Here is a 14,939-nt window from a genome sequence, read left to right as displayed (position 1 = left end):
ATATATATATATATATATATATATATATATACGGTATATAGTGCAAGCCAAATGTTTGGACAAACCTCCTCATTCATTGTGTTTTCATGACTATTTACATTGTAGATTGTCACTGAAGGCATCAAAACTATGAATGAACACATGTGGAGTTATGTACTTAACAAAAAAAGGTGACATAACTGAAAACACGTTTTATATTCTAGTAGGGCTGCAACTAACGATTAATTTGATAATCGATTAATCTGTTGATTATTACTTCGAATAATCGATTAATAATCGGATAAAAGAGACAAACTACATTTCTATCCTTTCCGGTATTTTATTGAAAAACAGCAAACTGGCACCATACTTATTTTGATTATTGTTTCTCAGCTGTTTGTACATGTTGCAGTTTATAAATAAAGGTTTATAAAAAAATAAATAAATAAATAAAAATAAAAATTGCTTCTGCGCATAGCATTGATCCAACGAATCGATGACTAAATTAATCGCCAACTATTTTTATAATCGATTTTAATCGATTTAATCGATTAGTTGTTGCAGCCCTATATTCTAGTTTCTTCAAAATAGCCACCCTTTGATTACCGCTTTGCACACTCTTGGCATTCTCTCGATGAACTTCAAGCACACCTGTCAAGTGAAAACCATTTCAGGTGACTACCTCTTGAAGCTCATCGAGCGAATGCCAAGAGTGTGCAAAGCAGTAATCAGGAAATCAGAGCAAAGGGTGGCTATTTTGAAGAAACTAGAATACAAAACATGTTTTCAGTTATTTCACCTTGTTTTGTTAAGTACATAACTCCACATGTGTTCATTCATAGTTTTGATGCCTTCAGTGACAATCTACAATGTAAATAGTCATGAAAATAAAGAAAACACAAGGAATGGGGAGAAGGTGTGTCCAAACAATTGGCCTGTACTGTGTGTTTGTGTGTATATATATATATATATATATATATATATATATATATATATATATATATATATATATATATATATAATCTACATATAATCTACATATGCATATTGCAGATGTGTGTCTGGACGTCTCATACAGTCAAACACACACACGTATACAGACACACACACCCACGCACTCTTCAGTTTGTGACATATGGCAGGATTAGTGAAGTCTGGTGTAACTCCATGTCTTTGTGGATGGTCTCCGGTTCCTCGCTCATTGCTGGTGTTGCTTCAGGCTGAAAAAAAACAAAAAAAAACACACATAGAAGAATGTGTTAGTGGTGTTCAACGTGTGATGTGGGCAGATCTGACAAGAAATGGCTGTTTGGCCACAGGCAACACGGACGGAGCCCACAAGGGGAGAAGGTATTCTGTTTGTGGCACGCTCAGGTCCGACCAAATTTACCTTTGAATCCACGTCGCCTGACAGCCTTCATTTAGCGCTTGACTGCGGAGCAAACAAAAGGCCGCTGAAATAAACCAGTTTCTTTATTCGTCTTCAATGATGACATAATCCTGTTTTGCATAATTCCACCTGGCTCTTCTTCAAGCGAACGCAAGAAGGAAAGATACAACGCACTAATCTGCGTGCTTTATTCTTTTAATTTCAAGTGCTGTAATTACTGCTGAGGTGGCCTTTATCTTAAGCTGCTGATTGTTTGCTGTGACTGCCATACAACAAAGCACTGCACATTTAATTCAAATTACAGTGAAGAAAAGTCACTTAATCAAGCTTTTTAATCACATGCAGAGTCCCTGTGGAATAGTGAGATTCAAACCTCTTTTTGTCTTGAATAGTCCTGATCCGTGGAATTTAATATAGCAGCTGTTGTTCCCAGACCCTTTCTTGGTGGGAGGTGGCCAAAACATTCTATTTATAGGGACCTATTTTGCTTGTTTTTCCTCTTTTTTTTTTTTTTTTTTTTTTTTTTTTTTTTTACAGAAACATGTTGCATACTCAGGTTGGATGATGCCAAAGCGACAAATAATAGGGTTCTTGCATTTGGAAGTGAGAACTTACTTACAAAACCCAAAACAAGTGAAGTTGGCACGTTGTGTAAATCGTAAATAAAAACAGAATACAATTATTTGCAAATCCTTTTCAATTTATATTCAATTGAATGGACTGCAAAGACAATATATTTAATGTTCGAACTGAGAAACTTAATTTATTTTTGTAAATAATCATTAACTGAGAAATTAATGGCAGCAACACATGGCCTTTCCTTTTAACAACACTCAGTAAATGTTTGGGAACTGAGGAGACTAATTTTTGAAACTTTTCAGGTGGAATTATTTCCCATTCTTGCTTGATGTACAGCTTAAGTTGTTCAACAGTCTGGGGTTTCCGTTGTGGTATTTTAGGCTTCATATTGCGCCACACATTTTCAATGGGAGACAGGTCTGGACTACAGGCAGGCCAGTCTAGTACCCGCACTCTTTTACTACAAAGCCACACTGTTGTAACACGTGGCTTGGCATTGTCTTGCTGAAATAAGCAGGGGCGTCCATGATAACGTTGCTTGGATGGCAACATATATTGCTCCAAAACCTGTATGTACCTTTCAGCATTAATGGTGCCTTCACAGATGTGTAAGTTACCCATGTCTTGGGCACTAATACACACCCATACCATCACAGATGCTGGCTTTTGAACTTTGCGTCTATAACAATCTGGATGGTTCTTTCCCTCTTTGTTCCGGAGGACACAATGTTCACAGTTTCCAAAAAACAATTTGACATGTGGACTCGTCAGACCACAGAACACTTTTCCACTTTTGCTGCGTTTCTGGGTGTTGTTGATAAATGACTTTCGCTTTGAATAGAATAGTTTTAACTTGCACTTACAGATGCAGCGACGAACAGTGGTTTTCTGAAGTGTTCCTGAGCCCATGTGGTGATATCCTTTACACACTGATGTCGGTTTTTGATGCAGTACCGCTTGAGGGATCGAAGGTCCGTAATATCATCGCTTACGTGCAGTGATTTCTCCAGATTCTCTGAACCTTTTGATGATATTACGGACCGTAGATGGTGAAATCCCTAAATTCCTTGCAATAGCTTGTTGAGAAATGTTGTTATTAAATTGTTGGACAATTTGCTCACTCATTTGTTCACAAAGTGGTGACCCTCACTCCATCCTTGTCTGTGAATGACTGAGCATTTCATGGAAGCTGCTTGTACACACAATCATGGCACCCACCTGTTCCCAATTAGCCTGTTCACCTGTGGGATGTTCCAAATAAGTGTTTGATGAGCATTCCTCAACTTTCTCACTCTTTTTTGCCATGAAACATGAAACATGTTGCAGGCATCAAATTCCAAATGAGCTAATATTTGCAAAACAAATAGCAACGTTTTCCAGTTCGAACGTTAAGTATCTTGTCTTTGCAGTCTATTCAATTGAATATAGGTTGAAAAGGATTTGCAAATCATTGTATTCTGTTTTTATTTACGATTTACACAACGTGCCAACTTCACTGGTTTCGGGTTTTGTATATGGGCAAGACGTTGTAAATGCTCTGGGTCTAACCTCTCCCCCGCTGTGCTTCAGAAGTTATATTGCTGTCTGCTCTCTGCAATGGTTACACTGTGATTGCATGTTGAGCGTTGCCCCAAGAAAATGTTTGTTCAGGAAACCTAACTTTGTTTCGCTTTCCTAAAGACGAATAACCCTTCAGAAGTCCTCGGGAGTGCGACCAGTCACAGCAGAGTGGTCTCGGCGGGTGGCGTACATGGAGAAGAAAATTACACAGAATGCAGAAAATACAAATCTTTTTTTGCTGGTAATGGCGTGTTGCTGCTGTACAAGAGCCACAATATCTACCATAAATGACCGAAAATAGGTCCTCTTTAAAAATAACTCATAATAATGATGATTATGCGCATTATGTGTTTTAGTATTTTGTATTTTAAATACCAGCCTTGAAAAAGATGTTCATTTTTGTTTCCAATTTAAACAAGTTACTGGTTTTTGGATAAGTCCAGTAGTTACGCCGTGACGGGGAAAGCCAAAAAACAACAACGAACAAGAAATATAAATAGTCATATTTAGAAGATGTTAACCTTTTAACAACAATATGGTTAAATAACTACACTAGTTTTTTTTTTTGTTTTTTTTTATCAATAATTAAATTATAAATAATTTCCATAGCACATATTCAACTGAGTACTTGCTAATTATTACTATTATTATTTATATCATTAGGCACTGATTAGGAGAAATGTTAATTTAAAGCTTTATATTTTCTCTTAATTTAATAATACATATATTTTATTTAATCTTAATAACCTTTTATTTTCATTTTATTTGATTATTTTTTTATTTGATTAAATATGTTTTAATGTAATTTTCAACTAAATAAATTATATATAAATATACAGTATATATATATATATATATACATATATATATATATATATATATATATATGTATATGTATATATATATATATATATATACATATATATATATATATATATATGTATATATATATATATGTATATGTATATATATATATATATATATATATATATATATATATATATATATATATATATATATATATATATATATATATGTATGTATATAATTTATTTATTTATTTTTGAATAACAAAATTATTTGTTATACATAAATATATATATATATATATAACAAATAATTTTGTTATTCAAAAATAAATAAATACATTTTGTTATTCAATTATATATTGTTAATTATTTTTTATAATTAAATACAATATTTTTTTTGTATTTAATTTGTTCTTTGTATCTTGTCTTCTCGTAACTGAGCTATCGCGATTTCTTTCGGGTATCAACACAGTTTGTCTTAATCTTAACGACTAAAAAATGTCAGCATCCCCAAAACTGCTGTAAAATATTACATATACATATCTTTTTCCGCTTTAAATGAGTCAAATCACTACTAATTCTACCTTAAGTTCCCATATCAAATATTAATTATATTGGGGATTTTGACCGTCCTAAAGACCAGTGTGTTTAAGTGACTCCTGCCATTAAAAAATAAAAATAAAAAAGAATAACACAAGCACACAGAAACGTTATTTTTACTCACACAAACCAATCCGACATTAATAGCGACGCACTTAGGTCCCTTCTACACTAAACCGGCTAAGGTTATCCAGGGTAAATCCCACCTAACCTTATCCTCATCCACACACACACAATGGTCGTTTAAGACACCCCTCCCCACCTCCGTCCGCCGGTGCAACGCGACCTATACGCGGAAAATGCGCACATCATAGTCACCTCCAGTGTTGCTTTGTGTGCAAGTTCTTAAATTAAATGTAACTTATCTGAACAATATCCAGTGTTGTGGTATTTCAATTAACTGGAATCCAGTGTGCTGTGGAGCCCTATTGTAGTGAATTACACCTGAGACATCATAAATTAATCAAATGTATTGGACACGTGAAAGTAAACATTGTGATAAAGAACATTTTACATCAATCAATCTAGGGATCAAAATACAGTATCTGGTCAGGACACTCCTCACTCGTTTGTCTTCACCTTCATTGTCCATTCCTTTTTGGTGACTTTATATACTCTGGACCCAGACGTTGAGTCCGCGACATACATGGCGGACAATAACTGATACGGTCTGCTTTGCCAGTCCAAAAGCATTCGCCGTTTTCTGTAGTCTTCCCTCGACGGCCAGGTAATACAAAACACGCGCTACATTTTTTTGAAATCACATCCACGGTAGCCCGCATTCTCATTGTCTCTACTTCGACAAATGGACAAAGTTTTTTGGTAAGTAGAATCACAGCTGACCTGGACATTTAAAAGTTCTCTTGCCGTGTGAGAAGTGTTGTATCCCAAATAGCTGCAATCGCTTTCTCTTAAGGTATTCATGTGGGATTTCCACAAGCGTCTGTACAGACGAAAGGAGAAACACGGGCATGTCTGGATGAATCGCCTTTATATTTCCAGTGGTTAGCTCCGAGTTACGAAACCGCTTTATTAGGAAGTTGGCTGTGGCGTGTTCTTTTTGACGTCACTTCCTGTGTGGGGCGCGGTCTTTCGGATGTCACTTCCTCTCTGAACTCAGTTTGTAAACGATCGATGAGTCCATACAAAGCTAAGAGCGGGAGATTCAAGAAATACATGGCGCACTTACCCGTGTAAAAAATTATCCAAGGAGGGGAACCTTAAACAATGGGTTAGTGTGGCTAAAACGGTGCCTAGGCTAAATATTTATTCATTTAAAGGGGAACATTATCACCAGACCTATGTAAGCGTCAATATATACCTTGATGTTGCAGAAAAAAGACCATATATTTTTTTAACCGATTTCCGAACTCTAAATGGGTGAATTTTGGCGAATTAAACGCCTTTCTATTATTCGCTCTCGGAGCGATGACGTCACAACGTGATGTCACATCGGGAAGTAATCCGCCAGTCGAGCTCAGCTCTGTTATTTTCCGTTTTTTCGACTGTTTTCCGTACTTTGGAGACATCATGCCTCGTCGGTGTGTTGTCGGAGGGTGTAACAACACGAACAGGGACGGATTCAAGTTGCACCAGTGGCCCAAAGATGCGAAAGTGGCAAGAAATTGGACGTTTGTTCCGCACACTTTACCGACGAAAGCTATGCTACGACAGAGATGGCAAGAATGTGTGGATATCCTGCGACACTCAAAGCAGATGCATTTCCAACGATAAAGTCAAAGAAATCTGCCGCCAGACCCCCATTGAATCTGCCGGAGTGTGTGAGCAATTCAGGGACAAAGGACCTCGGTAGCACGGCAAGCAATGGCGGCAGTTTGTTCCCGCAGACGAGCGAGCTAAACCCCCTGGATGTCTTGGCTCACACCGTCCCTTATGCCACCGAAGATGATCAAGAGAAGAATATTGACCCTAGCTTCCCTGGCCTGCTGACATCAACTCCAAAACTGGACAGATCAGCTTTCAGGAAAAGAGAGCGGATGAGGGTATGTCTACAGAATATATTAATTGATCAAAATTGGGCTGTCTGCACTCTCAAAGTGCATGTTGTTGCCAAATGTATTTCATATGCTGTAAACCTAGTTCATAGTTGTTAGTTTCCTTTAATGCCAAACAAACACATACCAATCGTTGGTTAGAAGGCGATCGCCGAATTTGTCCTCGCTTTCTCCCGTGTCGCTGGCTGTCGTGTCGTTTTCGTCGGTTTCGCTTGCATACGGTTCAAACCGATATGGCTCAATAGCTTCAGTTTCTTCTTCAATTTCGTTTTCGCTACCTGCCTCCACACTACAACCATCCGTTTCAATACATGCGTAATCTGTTGAATCGCTTAAGCCGCTGAAATCCGAGTCTGAATCCGAGCTAATGTCGCTATATCTTGCTGTTCTATGCGCCATGTTTGTTTGTGTTGGCATCACTATGTGACGTCACAGGAAAATGGACGGGTGTATATAACGATGGTTATAATCAGGCACTTTGAAGCTTTTTTTAGGGATATTGCGTGATGGGTAAAATTTTGAAAAAAACTTCGAAAAATAAAATAAGCCACTGGGAACTGATTTTTAATGGTTTTAACCCTTCTGAAATTGTGATAATGTTCCCCTTTAAGGAGTTAGACAGGGCCTTAATCATTACGGTCGTAAGCCACCTTTGCAGGAAACAGTTAACAGTTTGAAATGCTGCTGCATGCTTTAAATGAGAAAAGTACCGCCACCTGATGGACATACACATTAATGCGATTGGAAAATGTAAATATATCGTTTTAGATTCCAGCGAAAGATTAAATAAATGAAGTGCTTGTACGTGTGTGGGTTCACCACTAACTAACAATGGCAAGCTGAGGACCCCTGGTATAAACTACAGTATGTAAAAAATATAATGTACTGCATTTCACAGCAGCCATGAGCTCCTCTTTCATACTCAGCGTTTACCTTTTGTGCACCGAGGCAAACTAACTGACACATGAGCTGCGTATGAAATAAAATGTCCCCACCATCCATCAACCCGATATCCTTGTGAAAATGCCACTGCTCCACCGGGTCCTAATTGGAGTGTTTGGACACACTTGTAGTGCACAGATGAGAGGAGGAGGGCTGTGGAGCCACCATGGCTGGTGGACCAGTGGCCTCTACACCGTTCTGTCTGTTCTGGCAGGAATCATCCTTAGGCTTTCAGAGGACTGATTCTGCTAGACTGCAATATTTTAGAGCAGGGGACAGGTATCTGTTGAAGACATGATGAAACACAAAAAAAAAGCCCAAAAACGGGGTTTCGACACTTTGTTAAATCAGACTCTATGTGTACTTTGAATGAATGAATGAATGAATGAATGAATGCCCATCCATCCATCCATCTTCTTCCGCTTATCCGAGGTCGGGTCGCGGGGGCAGCAGCCTAAGCAGGGAAGCCCAGACTTCCCTCTCCCCAGCCACTTCGTTCAGCTCTTCCCGGGGGATCCCGAGGCGTTCCCAACGACATAGTCTTCCCAACGTGTCCTGGGTCTTCCCCGTGGCCTCCTACCGGTCGGACGTGCCCTAAACACCTCCCGAGGGAGGCGATCGGGTGGCATCCTGACCAGATGCCCGAACCACCTCATCTGGCTCCTCTCGTTGTGGAGGAGCAGCGGCTTTACTTTGAGCTCCCCCCGGATGACAGAGCTTCTCACCCTATCTCTAAGGGAGAGCCCTGCCTCCCGGCGGAGGAAACTCATTTCGGCCGCTTGTACCCGTGATCTTGTCCTTTCGGTCATAACCCAAAGCTCATGACCATAGGTGAGGATGGGAACGTAGATCGACCGGTAAATTGAGACCTTTGCCTTCCGGCTCAGCTCCTTCTTCACCACAACGAATCAATACAGCGTCCGCATTACTGAAGATACCGCACCGATCCGCCTGTCGATCTCACGATCCACTCTTCCCTCACTCGTGAACAAGACTCCGAGGTACTTGAACTCCTCCACTTGGGGCAGGGTCTCCTCCCCAACCCGGAGATGGCACTCCACCCGTTTCCGGGCGAGAACCATGGACTCGGACTTGGAGGTGCTGATTTTCATCCCAGTCGCTTCACACTCGGCTGCGAACCGATCCAGCGAGAGCTGAAGATCCTGGCCAGATGAAGCCATCAGGACCATGAATAATGAATGAATGAATGAATTTATTTATTCCGGCAGACATATATAGCAACACTTCATCACTGTTTGTAATTTGACAGACATGCAACGGCGCCCACTGAAAAGGGATACGAGAAAAAAGCAAGAATGCTTATCAATGTCCCGCCCCTAATTTACAATCAACTTATATGTTGGTTAAATAGTCCAAGTTTCAACAGCAGATTTGATTGGTACATGACAATTTCAGAACAAGAATAACATATGCTGGAAAATACTTTGTCAATAGCATTGAGCGACCATGAGATTAGCTCCATCTTGCCTGGGTATCTTTCGTCTTCTGAAGCCTTGTCTGGTGTGTTATGTCCCTTATTCCACAGTGAGTTCTTTTGCACCTTTGTGCCACAGTTGAGATAGTCCAAACAACTAGTCATGTTTTTGATAGTTTCCCAACAACTCATTTTTACCGAAAGGTTGAACACTCTTGGGCTAGAACAGTGGTTCTCAAATGGGGGTACACGTACCCCTGGGGGTACTTGAAGGTATGCTAAGGGGTACGTGAGATTTTTTTTAAATGTCTGTCAAAAAGAACTGTGAAAAGAAATGCAACAATGCAATATTCAGTGTTGACAGCTAGGTTTTTTGTGGACATGTTCCATTAATATTGATGTTAAAGATTTATTTTTTTGTGAAGAAATGTTTAGAATTAAGTTCATGAATCCAGATGGATCTCTATTACAATCCCCAAAAAGGGTTACTTTAAGTTGATGATTACTTCTATGTGTAGAAATCTTTATTTATAATTGAATCACTTGTTTAGTTTTCAACAAGTTTTTAGTTATATGTATATCTTTTTTTCCAAATAGTTCAAGAAAGACCACATCAAATGAGCAATATCTTGCACGGTTATACAATTTAATAAATCAAAAACTTCTTTATCTCTTTTTTTTCAACCAAAAATGCTTTGCTCTGATTAGGGGGTACTTGAATTAAAAAAGGGGGTACATCACTGAAAAAAGGTTGAGAACCACTGGGCTAGAAGACAGTTTAATTTCTCCGCTCACATTATCTCACAGTTTCACCCCAGCTTTCTAAGTAATATACTCTCATTTTCCTGGCTGTGGTCTCTGTTTTTATATTTTTGCATTCAGCCTGTGCTTCAAAGCTCTTGCATAAAGTTTGACTCGTGTTTTTTCTAATAGCTCTAATCTAAGTATCTGTAAGTTTCATTCTCTCCGAGAAGTTGAATGTGAGCTTTCTACCGTTGCTGCCCCGACAATGAACCCACTTCCAAAGTCTTTTCCGTCTCCCGCTCTTCCTGTCACAACATCTAAACCTGAATCCCACTGCACAATTCTCACAATTTTTATGTTTGCTACAGAGCATAATCAAACATTCCCTTATACCAGTGCTTCTCAATTATGTTCTGTTACATCCCCCAGGAAGAAGAAATCCAATGGAGTATTGTTGGCTGTTTTTGAACGCTCATTTATTGGATTTTATGGGCGAAAGAGAGAAGCAACCATTGGCTTTGCTGTAAGCCGACTTTTATTTTTTCCTTTTATTTACAAGACTATTGTCTGTCTATCTGTGTTGGCCCTGCGATGAGGTGGCGACTTGTCCAGGGTGTGATCCGCCTTCCGCCCGAATGCAGCTGAGATAGGCTCCAGCCCCCCCCCCCCTCTGCGACCCCAAAAGGGACAAGCGGTAGAAAATGGATGGATACAAGTTAGAATTCAATTTTTTTTTTTTTAAACCATCCGTCGTCATGTTTTTCATAATGATTGTGAAAGATAGGCAAAATTCCCAAAAAAGTGCAGTTCCCCTTTAAACAGTATCATTGTGTGAATGCTCCAAAGCATTCACACAAAATTCATCTATTTATTAAACTTCTTCAACTTCTTCTTCTCCAGATTTTGGCGCTTTACCTTCCACATTTTTCACCTGATTCAAATTGTTCCAGCTTCAAACTGTTCAGCCTATTTGGGAATCGCAGGCTTTCTCCTCCAAAAAATTCCTACATTTCCCGCAATTCCATGGTTTCCGGGACATTTTTCCCATTCAAAATGAATTGGCCATTTTTCAAACTTCCACCATTTCCAAATTTTTCAACCAATTCGAACCATTCCACCTTCAACACATTCTACCATTCTGGAAATTCAAACGATCATTTTTCCAAGTAAAAAAAAAAATCCAGGATTTTCCAGAATTCCTGCTTTTCCAAATCCCCACGTCCACCCTTTTCACTCCTTCCACATTTTTCAACACATTTCAACCGTTCCAAAGTCAAAACATTCCTCTTAATCAGGACAAAAAAACTAAGTTGTTTTTTGAACTGGAAAAATTCCCGAAATTCCAGGAATTCCGTCATACCAATTCTCAATTCAACATGTTACTACTTCAACATTTCTCGGCGGATTTGAAAAATGTCAACACCAACCATTTCAACTCATTCAGACCATTTGAGGTTTTTTTTTTTCCATTTTCAAAAATATTCCCACTTTTCCAGAAATTCCCAATTTCTTCTGAAATTCCCATTGAAATCAATGGGACATTTTTCAAAGTTCCACAATTCCCACATTTTTCATCTGATTCAAACTGTTCCAACTTAAAACATATTCAGTCTGTTCAGGAATTGTGTGCTCTACTTCAACAATTCGAAAAAAAGTCTCAGATTTACCATAATTCCTTTTTTTTTGTGTGCATTTTCCCCATTCAAAATGAATTGTCCATTTTTCAAACTTCCAAAATTCCCACATTCTTCAACCTATTGAAACCATTCCACCTTCAACACATTCCACCATTCTGAACATTCAAACTAACACTTTCCCTGGAAATTCGAACCCTTCAACATTCAAACCATTCCAACATTCAAACCATTTCAGCATTTAAACTATTTCAACATTTAAACCATTTCTACATTCATCCTACATTCTGTCAGCATTTCAGTTCAACTTCAGCATTGGAGCATTCACACGCAATTCCTTCAGTAATTGCCTTTTCTAGTTCACAAGTTAGAATGCATAACATTTAAAAAAAAAAATTTAAAATCCATCCTTCGTCATGTGTTTTCCAGTTCGAACATTAAGTATCTTGTCTTTGCAGTCTATTCAATTGAATATAGGTTGAAAAGGATTTGAAAATCATTGTATTCTGTTTTTATTTACAATTTACACAACGTGCCAACTTCACTGGTTTTGGGTTTTGTACATGCAAAGCAGTCTTGGCTAAAACCGACACGGACAAATGGGGCAGTCAGAGTAAAGTGCAAGGCAGCAAGGTGATAAAGTACAACAAAAAAGTCCTGGGCTGTATGAGTCCAGCAGAGTGAAGGCTTTAATCCAATAATCTGTCCTCGAGCCATGCATGTGGGATGTGAGATATATGAAGATGAGAAAATGAGAGCTCAGGGTTTGTGAGGACGCGAAGGTCACTTCTGCACCCTGCTGGTATGCTGGTGTGTGCCAGGTAAACGGCGTCAGTCACTCGGGCAGTGCAAGAGCCGTGATTAAAGTGTGCCAACACTCCCTCTTGTTCCTCTTATTAATGTCAATAGATGAGCTTCAGGTAGGGATATCATGTAGTGTGTGCGGGAATACTGTTATTTGCCATTTTTAAGGTTTTATGTTCTTTTGGGTCCCATATGTGTGTAACCTGTGATGTTTGACTTTTTCTATTTTATTGCTGCACCTGGTGAACTCGGCAAGAAAAAAAAAAGATTTAATCAAAATAGCGTGCCCAAGAACAATCATGAATGAGAAAAGATGATTAAATAAAGTTCAAATGAAAACAAAACGTACAAAAAAAACACATCAGGTATTATTTCTATGTATATATTATCTGTGATAAATATTGTATCACAGTAGGATGAAAAGGAAGAGTAAGGTTAACTATTTTGCAATGCAGTCTGCTGAACATGATGGAAAGCACCACTCTACATAGCAACAGATGGTGTGGTCAACGTTGGAATTGTCTCAAAGCCCATTTTAACATATTCAACAATCTACTGCCATTTGGTAGTTAAAGTGAATAGTGCACCCCTCCAATTCGTCACGGTTCATGTGTCAGGTAAACTGCAATGAATGCAGGCCTTAAATTTTGCCTTAAAGGAGGGCTCATATTTTAGGGCACCAAGGCAAATTGGAAGGGCACCAAGGCAAACAATATTTTCTTTCGAGGCAGGGGCTCCAAAGCATGCACGCATGCATGCATGTGTATATATATATATATATATATATATATATATATATATATATATATATATATGTATTTTTACATTTTGATAGAGGGAGGTAGTTTTTATAATTATTTATTTATGTTTTTAAGTTATGTACATTTATATGTACATGTGGATGCTGTATCGGGACAGATCCATTAAGAGTTTGAGCAGAAATATGTCGTATAGGAATTAACTATATACAATAAAACATTAACAAAATGCCTGGTTGGTTGGTTTTTGAAGTAATACATTTGTGACATGAAAAAAAACACAAGAAATGGAAAACAACATGGTGTTTACTTTTTGATATTAATATAAAACTCAAAGCAGTTTGGCTAATCAAGATGAAGTCCCATAAACAAGCTTTGTTCTTCTCCAACAACGCCTCCTTGTTGTTCAGTGCAACAGTTTGGCCAATAAAAATAAACAGGAGTGACACCTCTCACATCGAATACACAATCTTCACAGCCTGCGTTCAATTCGATGAGATGACAAAACATTTGAGCTAATATTGATGTTGTTTGAACAATGATGCAGTTTGCAGTTAAATAAAGGACGAGTGAGCATCCCAGTCAACAAACTAAAGACTTTAAAAACAAGTTGTAACAACGTTCACGACACATCGCCTGCTGCATGTTTCCTCACCTCATTAACTCTCAGTCACAGCAGCTGATGGGCGCCCTATTGAGAAAATAAAAGCAACATCAAATAGTTTTCTCATTCGCTATATACTTTTAGTGTGGGGACAAGTGCGTCTGACTCCAATATTGTCCACACCTGTCTCCATCTAAACACAGCAGTGCGCTCTTAAACGCACGCCAGGAAGCCAGGGAAACTTGACGTTATACCAAGCGCTTGGCTCCGTTTACTCCGAGGGGGAATCTCCAAAGCAAAGTCTGTGTAGTTTGTCCGCCATGATTATCAAGCCAAGCGACGCCAGTGCGCATGCGCCTGATTTCGTAGTGCCTAAAATGCATTAATAAATGATGTTTTTTTGGTAATTAAGAAATTTGACAGTTTTACTAACCGTCGGGAATTTTCTTGCAAATTATCATTGTTACCGTTTACTGTTACATCCCTCGTCCATTAACAAGTAAAAAGTCAAGGGCGGTCATGGGCATGTTGTTGCCATCGATGTTGGTAAACTTTTTAGGGCATTACGGCAAGTCATAAGGGCGGTCGCGGCTTTTGCCGCGGTTACATTCGAGCCCTGTGAATGGCCATTTGAATTCCTTTCCCAGGACAGGTTGGGAAGACTATGTCCCCCGGCTGGCCTGTGGAACGCCTCGGGATTGATTGATTGATTGAGACTTTTATTAGCAGATTGCATAGTACAGTACATATTTCGTACAATTGACCACTAAATGGTAACACCCGAATAAGTTTTTCAACTTGTTTAAGTCGGGGTCCACGTTAATCAATTCATGGTATCCCCCGGGAGGAGCTAGACGATGTGGCTGGGGAGAGGGAAGTCTGGGCTTCTCTGCTTAGGCTGCTGCCCCCGCGACTTGACCTCGGATAAGCGGAAGAAAATGGATGGAGGGATGGATGGACTGCATGGTATTTTTCTTAAGTATATATGTATATATAAATACTTAATGGGCCCTGTTACAGTACATTTGCTACCAACTAAGATAGGAATACAAGAGTGTGTGTGGGACGGTGCATTCAAGTGTGGCA

At 38.9% G+C, this 14,939-nt stretch overlaps 1 protein-coding gene and 1 long non-coding RNA gene across 2 annotated transcripts in view; one reads left to right on the top strand and one right to left on the bottom strand.

Moving 5' to 3' along the window:
* LOC133596628 (uncharacterized) overlaps positions 1-14,939 on the top strand; it is a 99,942-nt gene that overhangs the window by 13,634 nt on the left and 71,369 nt on the right. The window lies entirely within an intron of this gene.
* Positions 879-14,939, bottom strand: part of LOC133596529 (zinc finger matrin-type protein 4) — a 241,779-nt gene continuing 227,718 nt past the window's right edge. Inside the window, exon 7 of the mRNA XM_061949414.2 lies at positions 879-1,199. Coding sequence (XP_061805398.1) covers positions 1,178-1,199 — 22 coding nt within the window. The 3' untranslated portion in view covers positions 879-1,177. The remainder of the gene's footprint in view (positions 1,200-14,939) is intronic.

This window comes from Nerophis lumbriciformis, linkage group LG02, assembly GCF_033978685.3.
Source record: "Nerophis lumbriciformis linkage group LG02, RoL_Nlum_v2.1, whole genome shotgun sequence".
Lineage (NCBI taxonomy): Eukaryota > Metazoa > Chordata > Actinopteri > Syngnathiformes > Syngnathidae > Nerophis > Nerophis lumbriciformis.
Note: the sequence above shows the minus strand (reverse complement) of the source record. Positions and strands in the feature narration are given on the sequence as shown.